This window comes from Hyaloscypha bicolor, assembly GCF_002865645.1.
Source record: "Hyaloscypha bicolor E unplaced genomic scaffold K444scaffold_13, whole genome shotgun sequence".
NCBI lineage: Eukaryota > Fungi > Ascomycota > Leotiomycetes > Helotiales > Hyaloscyphaceae > Hyaloscypha > Hyaloscypha bicolor.
Window position 1 is genome coordinate 1,397,661 of NW_020194515.1, and position 13,501 is coordinate 1,411,161.

The 13,501-nt window shown below is 50.5% G+C and overlaps 3 protein-coding genes across 3 annotated transcripts; all 3 read left to right on the top strand.

Annotated features, from left to right (window-relative positions):
• Positions 1-242: 242 nt before the first annotated feature.
• Positions 243-1,808, top strand: K444DRAFT_639766 (UV excision repair protein Rad23; the record flags this gene model as incomplete). Its single annotated transcript, XM_024884415.1, has 7 exons — positions 243-260; positions 340-387; positions 492-564; positions 616-695; positions 746-1,081; positions 1,128-1,628; positions 1,689-1,808. 7 exons carry the CDS (start codon positions 243-245, stop codon positions 1,806-1,808), a joined length of 1,176 nt encoding a protein of 391 aa, XP_024743628.1.
• A 3,945-nt stretch (positions 1,809-5,753) lies between these two features.
• Positions 5,754-8,937, top strand: K444DRAFT_658981 (uncharacterized protein). Its single transcript, XM_024886317.1, has 4 exons — positions 5,754-7,061; positions 7,112-7,228; positions 7,275-7,352; positions 7,404-8,937. Exons 1-4 carry the CDS (start codon positions 6,093-6,095, stop codon positions 8,853-8,855), a joined length of 2,616 nt encoding a protein of 871 aa, XP_024743629.1. The 5' UTR covers positions 5,754-6,092; the 3' UTR covers positions 8,856-8,937.
• A 2,660-nt stretch (positions 8,938-11,597) lies between these two features.
• On the top strand, positions 11,598-13,063 carry K444DRAFT_607045 (translation initiation factor 6). Its single transcript, XM_024879100.1, has 5 exons — positions 11,598-11,751; positions 11,882-11,953; positions 12,056-12,142; positions 12,207-12,297; positions 12,373-13,063. The coding sequence occupies exons 1-5, from the start codon at positions 11,717-11,719 to the stop codon at positions 12,826-12,828; spliced, it is 741 nt and encodes a 246-aa protein (XP_024743630.1). The 5' UTR covers positions 11,598-11,716; the 3' UTR covers positions 12,829-13,063.
• Positions 13,064-13,501: the final 438 nt, after the last annotated feature.

Below are 13,501 nucleotides of genomic sequence, written 5' to 3' on the forward strand. Positions count from 1 at the left end.
CGTGGTCCTTGATGCCTTGCCTTCTTTCGCGTAGTTAGTGGGCACGGACCAGCCTCTGTTACCTTATTCCACTCAAGCTCTGCCTTTCTCCGCCACCTCAAGACAACTTCAAGCCTTCGCAACACCAACCCGACGCCGACGCAGATCCGCCAACACTCAATACGAGGAAAGAGACATCTCCAGTTACAGACAAAGCCATCTAAACGGTACTGTCGCAGCGCAAGAGCTGTCCAGTCGCAGCCATGAAGCTCACCTTCAAGGTAAGTTTGCCTCCCACCTCTGATGCCTTCAACTCCTCTACCTAGGTGGGCGCATACTGACACTCTTCTGCACTCTCAGGATTTGAAGCAGCAAAAGTTCGTCATCGAAGCTGAGCCCTCCGAGCTGGTATGCATTCCCAACCTCGCACCCTCGACCTCTTTTCCCAACATTTGGCCACCTGGTGATGGACCCATGTCAGAAGAAAAACATGCTGACAATGGAGGGAATAGATCTCCGATGTGAAGGAAAAAATTGCAAAGGAAAAGGGATGGGAGGCTGCGCACCAAAAGCTGATCTATTCAGGTTTGTTTGCTAAAGTTGACCCCGCTGGACGCCTTGCTTACAGACATCTAGGCAAGATCCTGCAAGATGCCAACACTGTCGAGTCCTACAAGATTGAGGAGAAGGGTTTCATTGTCTGCATGATCCAAAAGGTATGCTCTTCTCTCCTCCGGCTTCATGCTCTTTCTGACTGGTAAATCAGCCTAAGGCTCCCCCAGCATCTGCAGCCTCCTCTTCAAAAGCTGCCCCGTCCACCCCAGCTCCGGCTGTTGCATCGACACCTGCTCCCCCTGCCGCGCCGAGTCAGTCAACATCTTCCTCTACAAATGCTGTCCCCGCCACTCCTACGCCCGCTGGCTCTGGTCCTACGACAGCTGCCTCCCCTTCAGGTCCTGCAACCTCAGGCCTTGCGATGGGTGCTGAGCGTGCTGCACAAATCGCAGAGATGGAGAGTATGGGGTTTGAGAGATCACAGATCGATGCTGCTATGCGTGCTGCGTTTTATAATTCTGAGCGAGCTATTGAGTACCTCTTGACCGTAAGTTGCTTGATCTATTTTTAGGCCTATTCTGACTCGTTCTCAGGGCATCCCAGAAGGACTACAACAAGAACAAAGACAAGCTGCCCCGCCTGCTGGTGCTCAAGCCGCATCTCCATCCCCCGCTGCACCTGCTGCGGAAGGTGGTGAAGGTGGTGAAGAACCCGTCAATCTTTTCGAGGCCGCAGCCGCAGCCGGTGGAGGAGGACGCGGTGCAGCCGCTCGTGGAGGAGCAGGAAATCTCTTCGGAGCAGGAGGAGCAGCTGCCGCAGCAGCAGCAGCCGGTGGTGGACTGGGCAACCTCGACTTCCTCCGCAACAACCCTCAATTCCAACAACTCCGCCAAGTCGTGCAACAACAACCCCAAATGCTCGAGCCTATCCTCCAACAAGTCGGCGCTGGTAACCCACAATTGGCACAGCTGATCGGACAACATCCTGAGCAGTTCCTGCAGCTGTTGAGTGAGGACGGTGATAATGATGCTCCGCTCCCACCGGGAGCCCAAGCTATCAGCGTGACGGAAGAAGAACGTGCTGCTATTGAGCGAGTATGTCCCCTAACCCCTCCATTCCCTTCAAAGATTGATGTCAACTAACAACAATGAAAGTTATGTCTCCTCGGTTTCCCCCGCGACCAAGCAATCCAAGCCTACTTCGCCTGTGACAAGAACGAAGAGCTGGCCGCCAACTTCCTCTTCGACCAACCGGATGACGAGGACCTGCAATAAACACCGCATCTCACAAACACACGCATACACGGGTTTCCCGGGCATTGTCTCTCTTTCATTTCTCGGATTGATTGGCTTCTTTTTCATTTCTCTACTCTAGCGACCTCATATTGCTGAACCTTGACTTTTGCGCTGGTGGGTGGGGTACATTGATCCTCCTTAAAGGACTGGAGGACTGAGTGAAGGATGCCTGGCCTTTACCTTGGAGGTAGATGATTGAGGATGGATGGATCATGCATGTAACGAACTGAAATTCTCACCAAAACGCAAAGACAAAAGGGAAGACGAAAATGGTGGGGGGTTCCTTCTGGCTTTGAGGGGCTTTATCTGCAGCGAGGATGCGTTAGGTGCATGGTGCCGATGAGAAGGGGAAGCGCAGCGCCTGTACATACCGAAGCGGATGGAGACCAGTGGAGTGAGCCAGAGGGAATCGGAATATGCAGCAGCAATGTTCCGTAATGCAAATTTGGTGGTCTTCAGACGCTGTGCCATTATCACGTGACACGTTCCCTGTTCTTCATTTTTGATATTGAACGAGATCGAGATCGGGCTTTGCTCGCCTTCTCGCAGCAAAAAGAAAGAGCTGGAGGGGAATGAAATGGTAAGTGGGAGGTTGGGTAGCAGGGGATCCCTTGTTCTCGTGTGCATGTGTCATGCAAGGCTGAGACATTTTTAGGTGACATTTTTTTTCTCCTGGGGTGAGGATCGGGCGTTGGGGGGGGAAAGAAGCAAGCAAGCCAAAATTCAATATTGTGGAGCCTGGAGCTCGAAATAGATACGGTTCCGTTGTTTGTCGAGAACCGGTGCTATTTTTGGGTGCGGCAGGGGAAAGCGTATGGTTTGATGGCTTGATTTGGGGAACGAGGTGTTACGCAAGCAGGGACGTGGTGGTGGTACAAAGACGCCTTGGGGGCTTGGAGCTTGAAGCTCAAAAAGAAAGGGGAGCTTGAAGGAGGGGAAAATCTGTGGGAGAGTGAGGAGTGTGGGGCAGGCTGGATTGACGTTTGTGTAGTTATCGGTCTATGGTGGGAACGAGTCGGATTGCAGTCGAAGTTTTGCAAGGCGATGAAAGAGGAGGACGGGGTGGCACCTTGGGGATTGATACAAAATAGGAAGGCTGCGGTGTTGAGAGAAAGGATGATGAAGTGGTTAGGGTGCTGCAGATATGAGGTGTTAGCTGCGGATTGTGGACCTGGTCAGAGAAGGAGGACTTGGCTGATGGAGGAGAGGGTCTTCTTACTTGTGACGTGGACAGGAAGTTGTCTATGTAGGACTTTGTAATCTTCAGGTTGCAGAAGAAGCAAGATGTTGTGGCTTCGAGAAGCGTTCGCTCCGGGTGCGAAGCAGAAGCGGGCGTGGGTGATTTCGGGAGGGAGAACTTCTTGTTCAGGGAGAAGAGTGTCTTCGTCTGTTGCTTGGGTAAGCTATTCGAGGTACGTGTAAGTCCTTTTGTTGCTCTGGGTATTGATAGGGGGAGACAGGGCAGGTCTTGGTGTGCCTTTGGTTTGGTCTGCTGTTGAGGTGAGCAGGTATGAGCTCAAAGAGCTGGGTTTCGAATTTGTTCTTGGGGACGTCTGGCTTCTATTGCCTGGAGTATATAGATATGCAGAGCGTATAACTCTTTGATCTGAATGGATGAAAGAGGAGGCGAGTGAGATTTGATGAGTAGGTGTTTACTTCGAACTTGCAGCTGAGCGCAGCTAGATATCAGCTCTAGGCCCAGATGAACGGCTGTCCAAGGGCAATTGACGTGCTGAATGGACTGTATGTCGAATTATCTAGGAGACCGTATTGGATGGATACTATAGATGTAATTAGCAATTGTTTATCAAGGTTGCTGCTCTCTGGAACTTCTGCCGCAAGGTTTCCACAGATTTGGAAAACATAGAAATCCTCAAGCAAATAAAATAAAATAAAATAAAATAAAAAGAAGCTCTACCTTTTCGCTGTTCCACCCATATCAAGACCCGCCGATGTCTGTGAGAGCTTGGCAGAATGAATGCAATGTGAATTGGTGATGTTGAAGTTCATTCTGGAAGGACTTTGTATGTCCAGCTCCGACAGCGGCCCACCACCAGACGACTTTACCAAAGACAACATGTTAACAGTAAGGTAGGTTTCACCATCTCGAGAAAGGAGAGGACTTGCTGATTGACAAATCAACGGTCACCGTCTTTTCCTGAACTCCGAATAAATATTTCCAGTCCTCGATCTGTTCGGCAGTACTGTCCGTCCAGCAGCGCACTACACTTCGGTGCTTCCATGCCACGACTCAGCTCTTTGTCGGTTTGTCAAATTTTCCCCAATATATTAGGAGTTACTGACATCGTCTTGCTAGGAATATCTCAGCATTTTCATCGAAGGTGAAGCTCGAACAAAGTCCTCGATCCAGCACCCGCATAAGCAAGTGGCAAGTCCAACCTTTAATTGAAACAAATGCTTACTCAACAATGAAGAATGCGTTATCGAGTGAGCGCCAGCCTATCGAGCACTTGATCTAGATAGATACATATGTTGCGGAGGACTGAGGAATTGATGAGGAGGTTTTGAGGTCTCGTTGGCTGGAGGTCTTGGCTGCGCTCCAACGATGTCGCTCCACCTACTCGAAGGCATAGAAGTCCGTAGTGCCACATGTGCTATTGAGGAGGTTACCACATCGAGGGCTCCAAAGAGACACACACAAGGATTAATGGAGCGGTTTGGAGATTCGGTGCTACCATTGAAGCTGGGAAACTTGGAGGTTCCAGGCTTTCGGCTTGAAACCCGACACATGGGCATCACCACAGCCATTGAATTCGAAATCTCGACGACGTGGTCCTCTTCGAAAGTCGGTGGTGTTTGATATATTGCATAAAGCCTCGAGAAGACAATTTCTTTGGTTCTCTTGCATTTGGAAGGGATGCGCATTCAGGTGCTTGATGGATTTGGCCAGGACATCATCCCAGGCTGGAAAGATCGTCTGGAAAATCTAGGGAGAGTTTTCTGTTCGTTGCCATAACTTTACCAAGATTGAATAAACACCATTGGATATATGCCGAACTTCTCGAGGCTTTTTTCGACAAGATGTGGGTTGATGCCTCCAGAGGCTGCAGGATAAGGTTACCTCTGAAACCTTGCTCATAAGCAGAATCACCACGAAGGAGATCATCAATATCGCTCCCCACGGCTTAGCCAATGTACCAAAACCTATTCACGATTCTAGATAAGGTATTCTTTGATGGCTGTCAACTTTTCGGAGTTTTAAAAACTTCCCTTGATTTCCTAGAATGGTTTCGATGCCGCAGGAGAGAATGGGGCATCCCAGCGTCCCTCAAACACGAAGAAGCTCAATGGCAGCATCAAAATAAAGTAGACTGTAGATCAAATAGCATCTTCCATTAATTTTTCAAGACAATAGAACATTCTTTGGTCGCGAAGATGGTTGTTACATGGCCGGCAGTTTGTGATTACGATTGACTGGCTGCAAAGTAATCCAGAACCAGCTCTCCTGCCTCACCCCTACATTGCATGACACAGTCATCACTTATAATTTGCCAGGCAGCCCAGCACCTCTCACATAATCAATCCGGAGTTACACTAGAGCCATTCTTGCTCCTTGCGGACGCCGATCGAGGAAGAAGTGGCCAAATCACAGCAAGATGCACTGACTGCAGGTGAATTGGAGCATATCTGCGACGACATCATCTCTAAATGAGGGTCTAATTTATCTATTTTATCTATTTCGCCAGAACAGAATAATTCCATCTCCTCCAGCACGAAACAAGCCATCCTCGAAGGCTCTTCCACAATTTCCCTCATTGCAGCACACTTGTGTTGGAAGGTTCCATGATCCTTCCACGGGCCGGTCGGTGCCTGCAGCCAATCAGCGGCCGCCAATCTTGGGCCAAAGCTCGCTTCGAAAATCGATTGCTGGTCTGAGACCTTCTAATCCATTTCTTGCTATTGTCGACTTTTTCATTCATTCAACGTCGGACATATTGTCTCGACCTTCAACAATACGGAATCTTCTTTCGCACGATCAGCGCGATTGATCCTATTGTTCGACCACACGATTCACGGCTCTCCGATCTTCGTTCGCTGGCCCTGCCACCTTCTTCATCAAACAACACACTTTTTCGTCCGCCTCACACCCTGTCCCCAATCAACAACCTCTGCGCACACTCACTATCAAACCCCCATCGTCTCCTGCACGGAGACACAATCGCTGAATTCTTCATAACTTCATTTAATCCCTCATACGTTCTTGTAACTTCTCCCGTTCATCGCTGGGCGTCGTCTTTCAAGATGGCCCCGGCACGTCACGAGACCCCTGCAGGAGCAGGTCCTCCAAAGGAGATCACCACCAAAACTTCATCTACCTACGGTACGAGATCATCGAAGCGCAAATCTGGCGATATCAGTACAAATGGCGACTCGCAAAACCCTTCTTCCAGCCCGTCGCAAAAATCGGCCGAAGCCTCGGAGCCCAAGCTGCCAACCGCCAAGAAGCGTCGCTCGTCATCGAATTCAATTCAACAGCCTGTCAAAACCTCAAAATCAACTACTCCAACGGAACCTGAGTCACAATCTCCAGTTTTGCCTGAAATTTCTGAAATTCCCGAACTCACAGTCGATAGCCCAAGTGGTTCTTCTGCTGTTGATGAAGGCGCATCCCCGGCCAAGTCAGTCGGCTGGGAGGAGCCACTTGTTATTCCCGAAGAATCTGTAGTTTCTCAAGTTATTGCGCCTGTCACTCGTGGCCGAGGAGGTTATCGAGGACGAGGGGGCAGAGGGGGCAGAGGAGGCAGAGGTCGCGGCGGTCGTGGCGGTCGTGGACGAGGCCGAGGTGGTCGTGGTGGGCGAGGTGCTTCGGCACTCAGCGGCCACAACACCCCCAACGCTGCTTCTACTCCCATTGCAAAGGGCCGTGGTGGAATTCGAGGCAGAGGCCGCGGTCGTGGTCGAGCCAGAAACATCGCGCCTCCCGCAATCCGTTCACTCTACGATCGCAAACAAGAGTTGAAGAATCAGTACGCAGCAATCGCCCAGATCCAACGGGCTGCTCTCAGCGTCCTGTCCGAGAAGAGCTTGACCAGACTCACGAACGATCCGAAGTATCACGAAACTCTCCCTGAGTTTGAAAGGGTTCAGAATACGCTCAAGCAAAATTACGATCAGCACCTTCTCAATCTCCAGCAAGAGTACGACCGCAAGATGGCCTACTTGCATTTCCAGAAGGAAACAAACGATGACTATGAAAGAGTTAGACTCTTCGTAAGCTGTTCCCACCCATTTTCTCGACTGTTTTCTGATCAGATCAACAGAATTTCGTTGATGAGACGCTCGCTCTTTATGAAACCCGGATCAAAGAGCATGCTCTCTATGTCTACCATCAAGGTGCCAAACCTAGCAAACTCGATGAGATACCATTTTCCGGAGGAGTAAGTATCCCGATCTCATTGATTTGAACATGCTAACAAACTACAGGAGGACGGAAGAGTTGTCAAGACACTCGACCCAGTTGAACAGATTATTCCTGATGTTGGTCTTGGACCTTTCGCAGTGGTATGCCCTCCTTTTCTCTCATACTTCGATGCCTGTCTAACAAGATTCCAGCCAACAAAAGCTGATCCGGCAGCAAAATTTGCCGAAGGAGACAACTACTTTGAGCAGCACCCAGCCAATTGGTGGGCGGCCAAAACCTCAGAGGAGAAGCAAAAGTATGAGAAGGACTGGAAACAGCGCAAAGCAGACAAGATCGCACGAGATGCGAAGAGGAAGTGGGGCAAGACGAAGAGCAAAAATCTTGCTGGGGGCGAGCCCGAGGCAGAGTCAACCGCTGCAAACGCCTCGAAGAATGACCAGGATCAAAGCCCCGAATCTTCTGGAGATGAGGGCGATGCTAACTCTGGCTCACCGAAGGCTACTGGCGCCTCAGCCGGAGCTGCAGCTGATGAGCAGTTTGACGACGACGATGCCCAAGCTCAACCACTTGATGCATTTGGTTTCCAGGTCCCTCGATTGTCAGCAAAACACAATAACAGAATTGTCGGTCCCCCTCCAGTCAAGTATGACGAAATCGAGATCGGTAACCGCATCACCAAATCCAAGAAGGACAACCCCAACCATAGATATGGCCAGACTTCAGCCAACCCGAGAAAGTTCTATCACGACCAGAATATCCACCAATGCAATGCGGCCAAGAACGATCCTGAGGATCTTGATCAGACACTTGTCGAGAAGCACAAGCTACACCCCAAGTTCGGCCTCGCTTTGCCAGATTCACTGAATCCGGATGAACCAGTCAATGATTGGAAGGCTCCTCTCAAGGACACCAACCCGGTCATGTTCATCCAGGACCCACGCCCCGACACTGATCGTGCTCGAGAGGTTTTCCTTACTACCCGATCTCAATGGATGGCTAAGGCTGATCAAAAATTTGAGACGGTCGTCCACAACATGAAGGTGCGAGGAGTACTCGCAAAGAGCGGCGACCTGGAACTTCCACCTGAGCCAGTCGAGCCTGAAGTACCGGAACCGCCTCAAATCATCGATCCGACCTTGATCAGCGCTGTTGAACGAGCTGAGGCAATCAGACAGGAGGATGCAAGACAAGCCGCTGTTGCAGCTCACCACGCGCAGTTCAGCCCACCACCACCACCCGCCCGTGTGAATCCGCCAACACCTCAACGCTACGACCCGGTTCGTGATAGGACCTATAGGACTCCCTATGCGCCTGTTCCTCCGCCACCTGCTCCCAGAGGTGAATTAGATCGGCTTGCCGATGCAGCCATAATTCACCCACAACTCCCCGGTCCGATGACCTACGCTTTACCTCCAGCTCAATACGGCATGCAGCAACTTCTACCTGCGCCTGCTCCTGCTCCACAGTATACCTCGATGTATCCTCCACTTGGAGCACAATACCAAGGAGGACCCGTCGCCGCCCCTCGTCCCGGCCCCGCTCCGCCCACCGCTGGTGGTAGCCGGCACCGCGAGCTCCGCCCAGCGCCTCCTCAGAACCGTGGTCCTCCTCCTCCTCCCCCTCCTCCGCCACGATGGTATTAGATTTCAACATGTTACTGTTCCCCGGGACATTCCAAAATGTAAAATAGAATAGCTTTCCACTGTATATATGAATCAAATGCTGGTTCCATAGTTCGTCATGTGACTTGTATAATTTCCCCCCAGGGCACATCCATCTCAAAGCCCCCAATGTGACTTGTATAATTCGAACCGATTCCTTTCCAAATTCCTGACCTAATGCATACCGTTTGCTACAGTGCGCTTCCAAAGTTCTTAATGTAACTTGTACGTTCGGTCCCAACGTTGTTCTCAGTACTGGATCTGATATATAATTCTACTCACTTCCAAAGTTCCTGAAGTCGCTGGTAATCTTATAATCTCGTCCTCTTCAAAACCGCCACCTCTCTCTTTGAGGCCCACAAGTTTTTACATGCTATGTATAGTATACAGCGGCCACCTTGTTCTCTGTTTTCAAAATTTTCAATATGACCATCACAATCACCCGTCTCACCACGTTCTTCCAGGAAATCCAGTGCTTCCGATGGACCCGTACACCGCCACGACGCACGCTACCATCCCACCACGTGCCAACCCACACCGCGGTACAGAAGCACGGTGTCGTCAAGACATAGGACATACCAAGCATCACACGCGCTTGTGATCAAAGAATGATAGTAATTGACGGCTGCAACCTCATTGACAACAAGTTGAACTTCGACAAAAGAGATAGATGGATGCTTGGGGTTGGAATTTGTATGCTGGTCTCAATACCGAGGCTCGACTCCTTGACGAGAATCTCCCACCAACTTGAGAGTTGGATGTTAGAAGAGGTGTTATTAAAGTTTGATTCTCACAATGTAAATTCAAAAATATGCAACATATTCCAAGTCCACAGGAGGGGAATACCGTGAATCTATTTTTCCAATGCTGCAAGTGCATCTCTTACAGTGATCCATTGTGCTTTGTCCAACATCTCAGCGAGAAGCCTCCTCAAGAAACCCTAAGCAGTAACGAGTCTAGCCGGCCAAGAATCTCGTACACCGAGCGCTCCTAGGAAATATCAATGTATCAAGCTCCTGGCAGGCCCCCAGACCAGACCTTTCCGCACGACTATAAAATCACCACGAACTCCTCACAGATCTGTAAACCGACTTACTGATGCTGCTGTAATTCAAGCTGGTGCCTCTCGTCGAGGACGGGAACCCGACCGTAGTGGCGTACTACAATGAGCACCTGCGAGACTGCCGTTTCCAAGATCTGCGAATGAGGGACTAGAGCTTTTGCAGTCAGTCAGTCAGTCGTTCAGAAACCAGCGACCCAAGGGCTTTGACAGGAAAAACGTACTTGACAGAAGTATAGATTTTGACAAGAAGGAAAAGAAGCTGGCTTTGGAGAAGCATTGAGATTCCGAGCCGGCCTCATCTGCCCCGTATTAGCCAGGCCTGGCCGTCATTGGGAACGCCGCCCAGCTCAGTACCCGTCCCCACCACCGGCACGACGCCAGCCAGTACCAGGAACATAGAGACGGGCGGTTCTGAGGAAAGTCGGTTGGCCTGGAAATGGGAGGGAAGGCCCGCTTTTATACCTGTGGAGGAGGGTAGATGTCCTTCCAAGGTTCCTGCTGTGACTGGCCAACCCCGCCCCTCTTTCCCGACCCTCATTAGAGTCTTGGGACTGCCGAACTACCCATGAAGCCCCTGGTTGACCTGGCCAATGTCAAGGATGCCCTTGGTTGATCCCTAAATGATATCCCGTTCTCCAACGACCATATTAGATTGTAGTGGAATGAATGTAAGACGAGGACTATTACGTTGATGACAGGCAGTCCAGTATTTACAGTATTGCAACTATCGAGCTGGGCCAAGCACGTCTTGGGACTTTCTTCTCTTCAAGGGTTATCAAAGTTATCCGTGCCACGTTAGAAATGAAGGGAAAGCGTCCAGATGTATACTCAATGTTTTTGATGTGACTCGTACACTGTGCCCACGACCTGCACTCCGTGTTCACCTCAAGTCGGAAGCCGAGGCCAGGAAAGCTGTGTTCCGCAAGCCACCGTCCAAAACTCTCAGCTGCTGATGTTTCAATGTCTTGAGCACTTGCAAAACAACATCCACGCCGAACTCCGATACTGCATGGAAACAGCCGCTCCCACACCCCGAAGGAGCTGAAAAAGGGATACAGAAACGCTTGTTCCCATGTTTTAAATCAAACAACTTGTTTTCTCCGGAGGATTGTAAACAAACCCTCAAAGATTTAACAGAAGAGACGAAACCATGCAGAAAATACGCAGAAAGGAATCTTGATTCAAATGTGGTGCTCTCGTGAGGGCATTCCCGAGCTCTCCAACTGTATAGCCTTGTTTTATGTGTACCGGCTGGAAGAAGTGGAGAAGGACTTTCTTCGATTCTGCCATAGGTACCCCGGACAATGAAAGCCACAACAACTCTCCAGTGTCCCTGTGATGCGCCCTCGGTGCTGATATGACTCCCCTTCCCCGAAGCCTCTCTCTCATCCGCGCTTCCTCAGCCCCAATAACAGTGCCCCCGTCACTCCGCCAACCTTACTTTCCCCGAGCCGCCCAGCATCCAGCACGGCACATCCTCATAGACAGCTTTCGACTCATTCTCCGTCATTCATTGCGCCTCGTCCTCCCTCCGCTTCCCAAATCTTCAGGCCTGAGTCACTACAGTTTAGCGTCGTCAAAACCCCTGCTAGCGCCGCTGCCCCTCGCTTGCCGCAATCATAAAGCAAAGTCGCATCGCAGAATTTACAACTCCATCATAACAAGTACGACAGTCTCTCTTTTGCGCACTCTACCAGGCATACAAACCTTTTACTTTACTTTACTTTACTTTATTCAGAAACAGAGAATACGCAAGAGGACTATTGAGAAAGAAGACATCATGGCGGTACGAGCACAATTTGAGAATTCCAATGAGTGAGTGAACCCAAGAGGGATTTGCCCCTCATTGCGCCGTGCCCCACGATAGGCTTTCTACGCCCAGGACAGAGAGACGAAGGAGGGGGGAGAGAAAGAGGATGATATAGTAGAGGCTAATAAGATGCAGGGTCGGTGTATTCTCGACGTTGACGAATAGTTATGCGTTGGTTGCTGTGGGTGCTAGTGAGAATTTCTATAGGTATGTTTGTGCTTACCCTTTGCACACCCGTTAGAGCTGGAGAGGGAGGGGAGAGTGAACAGAGGAGGGGGCAGGGTAAGGAGCAGAGGCTGACGAGAACAGTGTATTCGAAGCAGAGCTGCAGGATGTCATTCCCATCTGCCATGCGACAATTGCGGGTACGAGGATTATCGGCCGGTTGACAGCTGGGTACGTCTACACACAAGTTAAGAAGGAATGAGATGGCAGGTGCTGATGACGGATTCCTGCGCAGAAACCGAAAAGGCCTCTTAGTACCAACCAGCACAACAGACCAAGAACTCCAACATCTACGCAATTCACTACCCGATGAAGTGAAGATACAGGTATACCTCCCGCTCCGCAATCCAATATCACAGCAAATGCGAGGAAGAGGAAGCCAGTGGCTGACATCCTCCAAGAGAATAGAAGAACGCCTCTCCGCCCTCGGCAACGTCATCGTCTCCAATGACCACGTCGCCCTCGTCCACCCCGATCTCGAGCGTGAAACCGAAGAAATAATCGCCGACGTGCTCGGCGTTGAAGTTTTCCGACAAACGATTGCGGACAACGTTCTGGTCGGTTCCTACATGGCTCTCTCGAACCAAGGCGGCATCGTGCACCCAAAGACCTCTATCCAAGATCAAGACGAGCTTTCGAGTTTATTACAAGTCCCGCTTGTGGCAGGTAGTGTTAATCGGGGATCAAGTGTGGTGGGCGCCGGTATGGTAGTTAACGATTGGCTTGCAGTTACTGGGCTCGATACTACAGCGACGGAGCTGAGTGTTGTGGAGAGTGTGTTTAGGTTGGGTGAGGGCCAGGGACCAGGGAATATTAAGACGAGTCTGAAGGATACAATGGTGGAGAGCTTTTATTGAGCGCCTGTCTGTTGGGAGTTCTACGAACGAGATTCTTGGTATCCTGTGGACGATATCCTTCACGGACTGCTTGCTTGGAGCTCGGAGAAAATGGGAATGGGAAAACAAGAGATGAATGGATGAGGATGAGAACTGTATTCATGGGTGGATTCACATCATGCGAACGGGCCGGGTGGTAGGCTTGTTACCATGCAAGGCGTTATGGCCGTCAATGGAGACTCTGTTTCGTCCTCGATTGCTTCCTTGTTTGCTCGCTTGCTTCTTGTGTTACTTGATGTTGATTTGCCCTGCTCTTGTTGAACTCCGAAACCTGCTGCCCGCCCCTTTCTATCCCCCCGATATTGCATCGACGCAAGTGCACTCTCCACACCCGGCCCCTGGGCTCTTGAATTGATCGATGGAGACTCTATCCTTCAGCATTACTGTATCAGAAGGCGAGAATTCGAGGGTAGGACTGGGCCCGCTGAAACCCCGATTTCGAATCTTCCGATTTCTCGTTCGCCCATAGGGCGTGACAGGGATTTTGTGGGCTTGAATAAGTTCAGACCGAATGGTGGAAGTCTTCCGGTATGGATCACTCATCGATTTTCGCGCTCGTACGGTCGTACCAGTTCCGCACTTTATCATATGCTTCTTTCTGGTACAGATCAGGTGGCTTAGAGTTCTGGCCCAT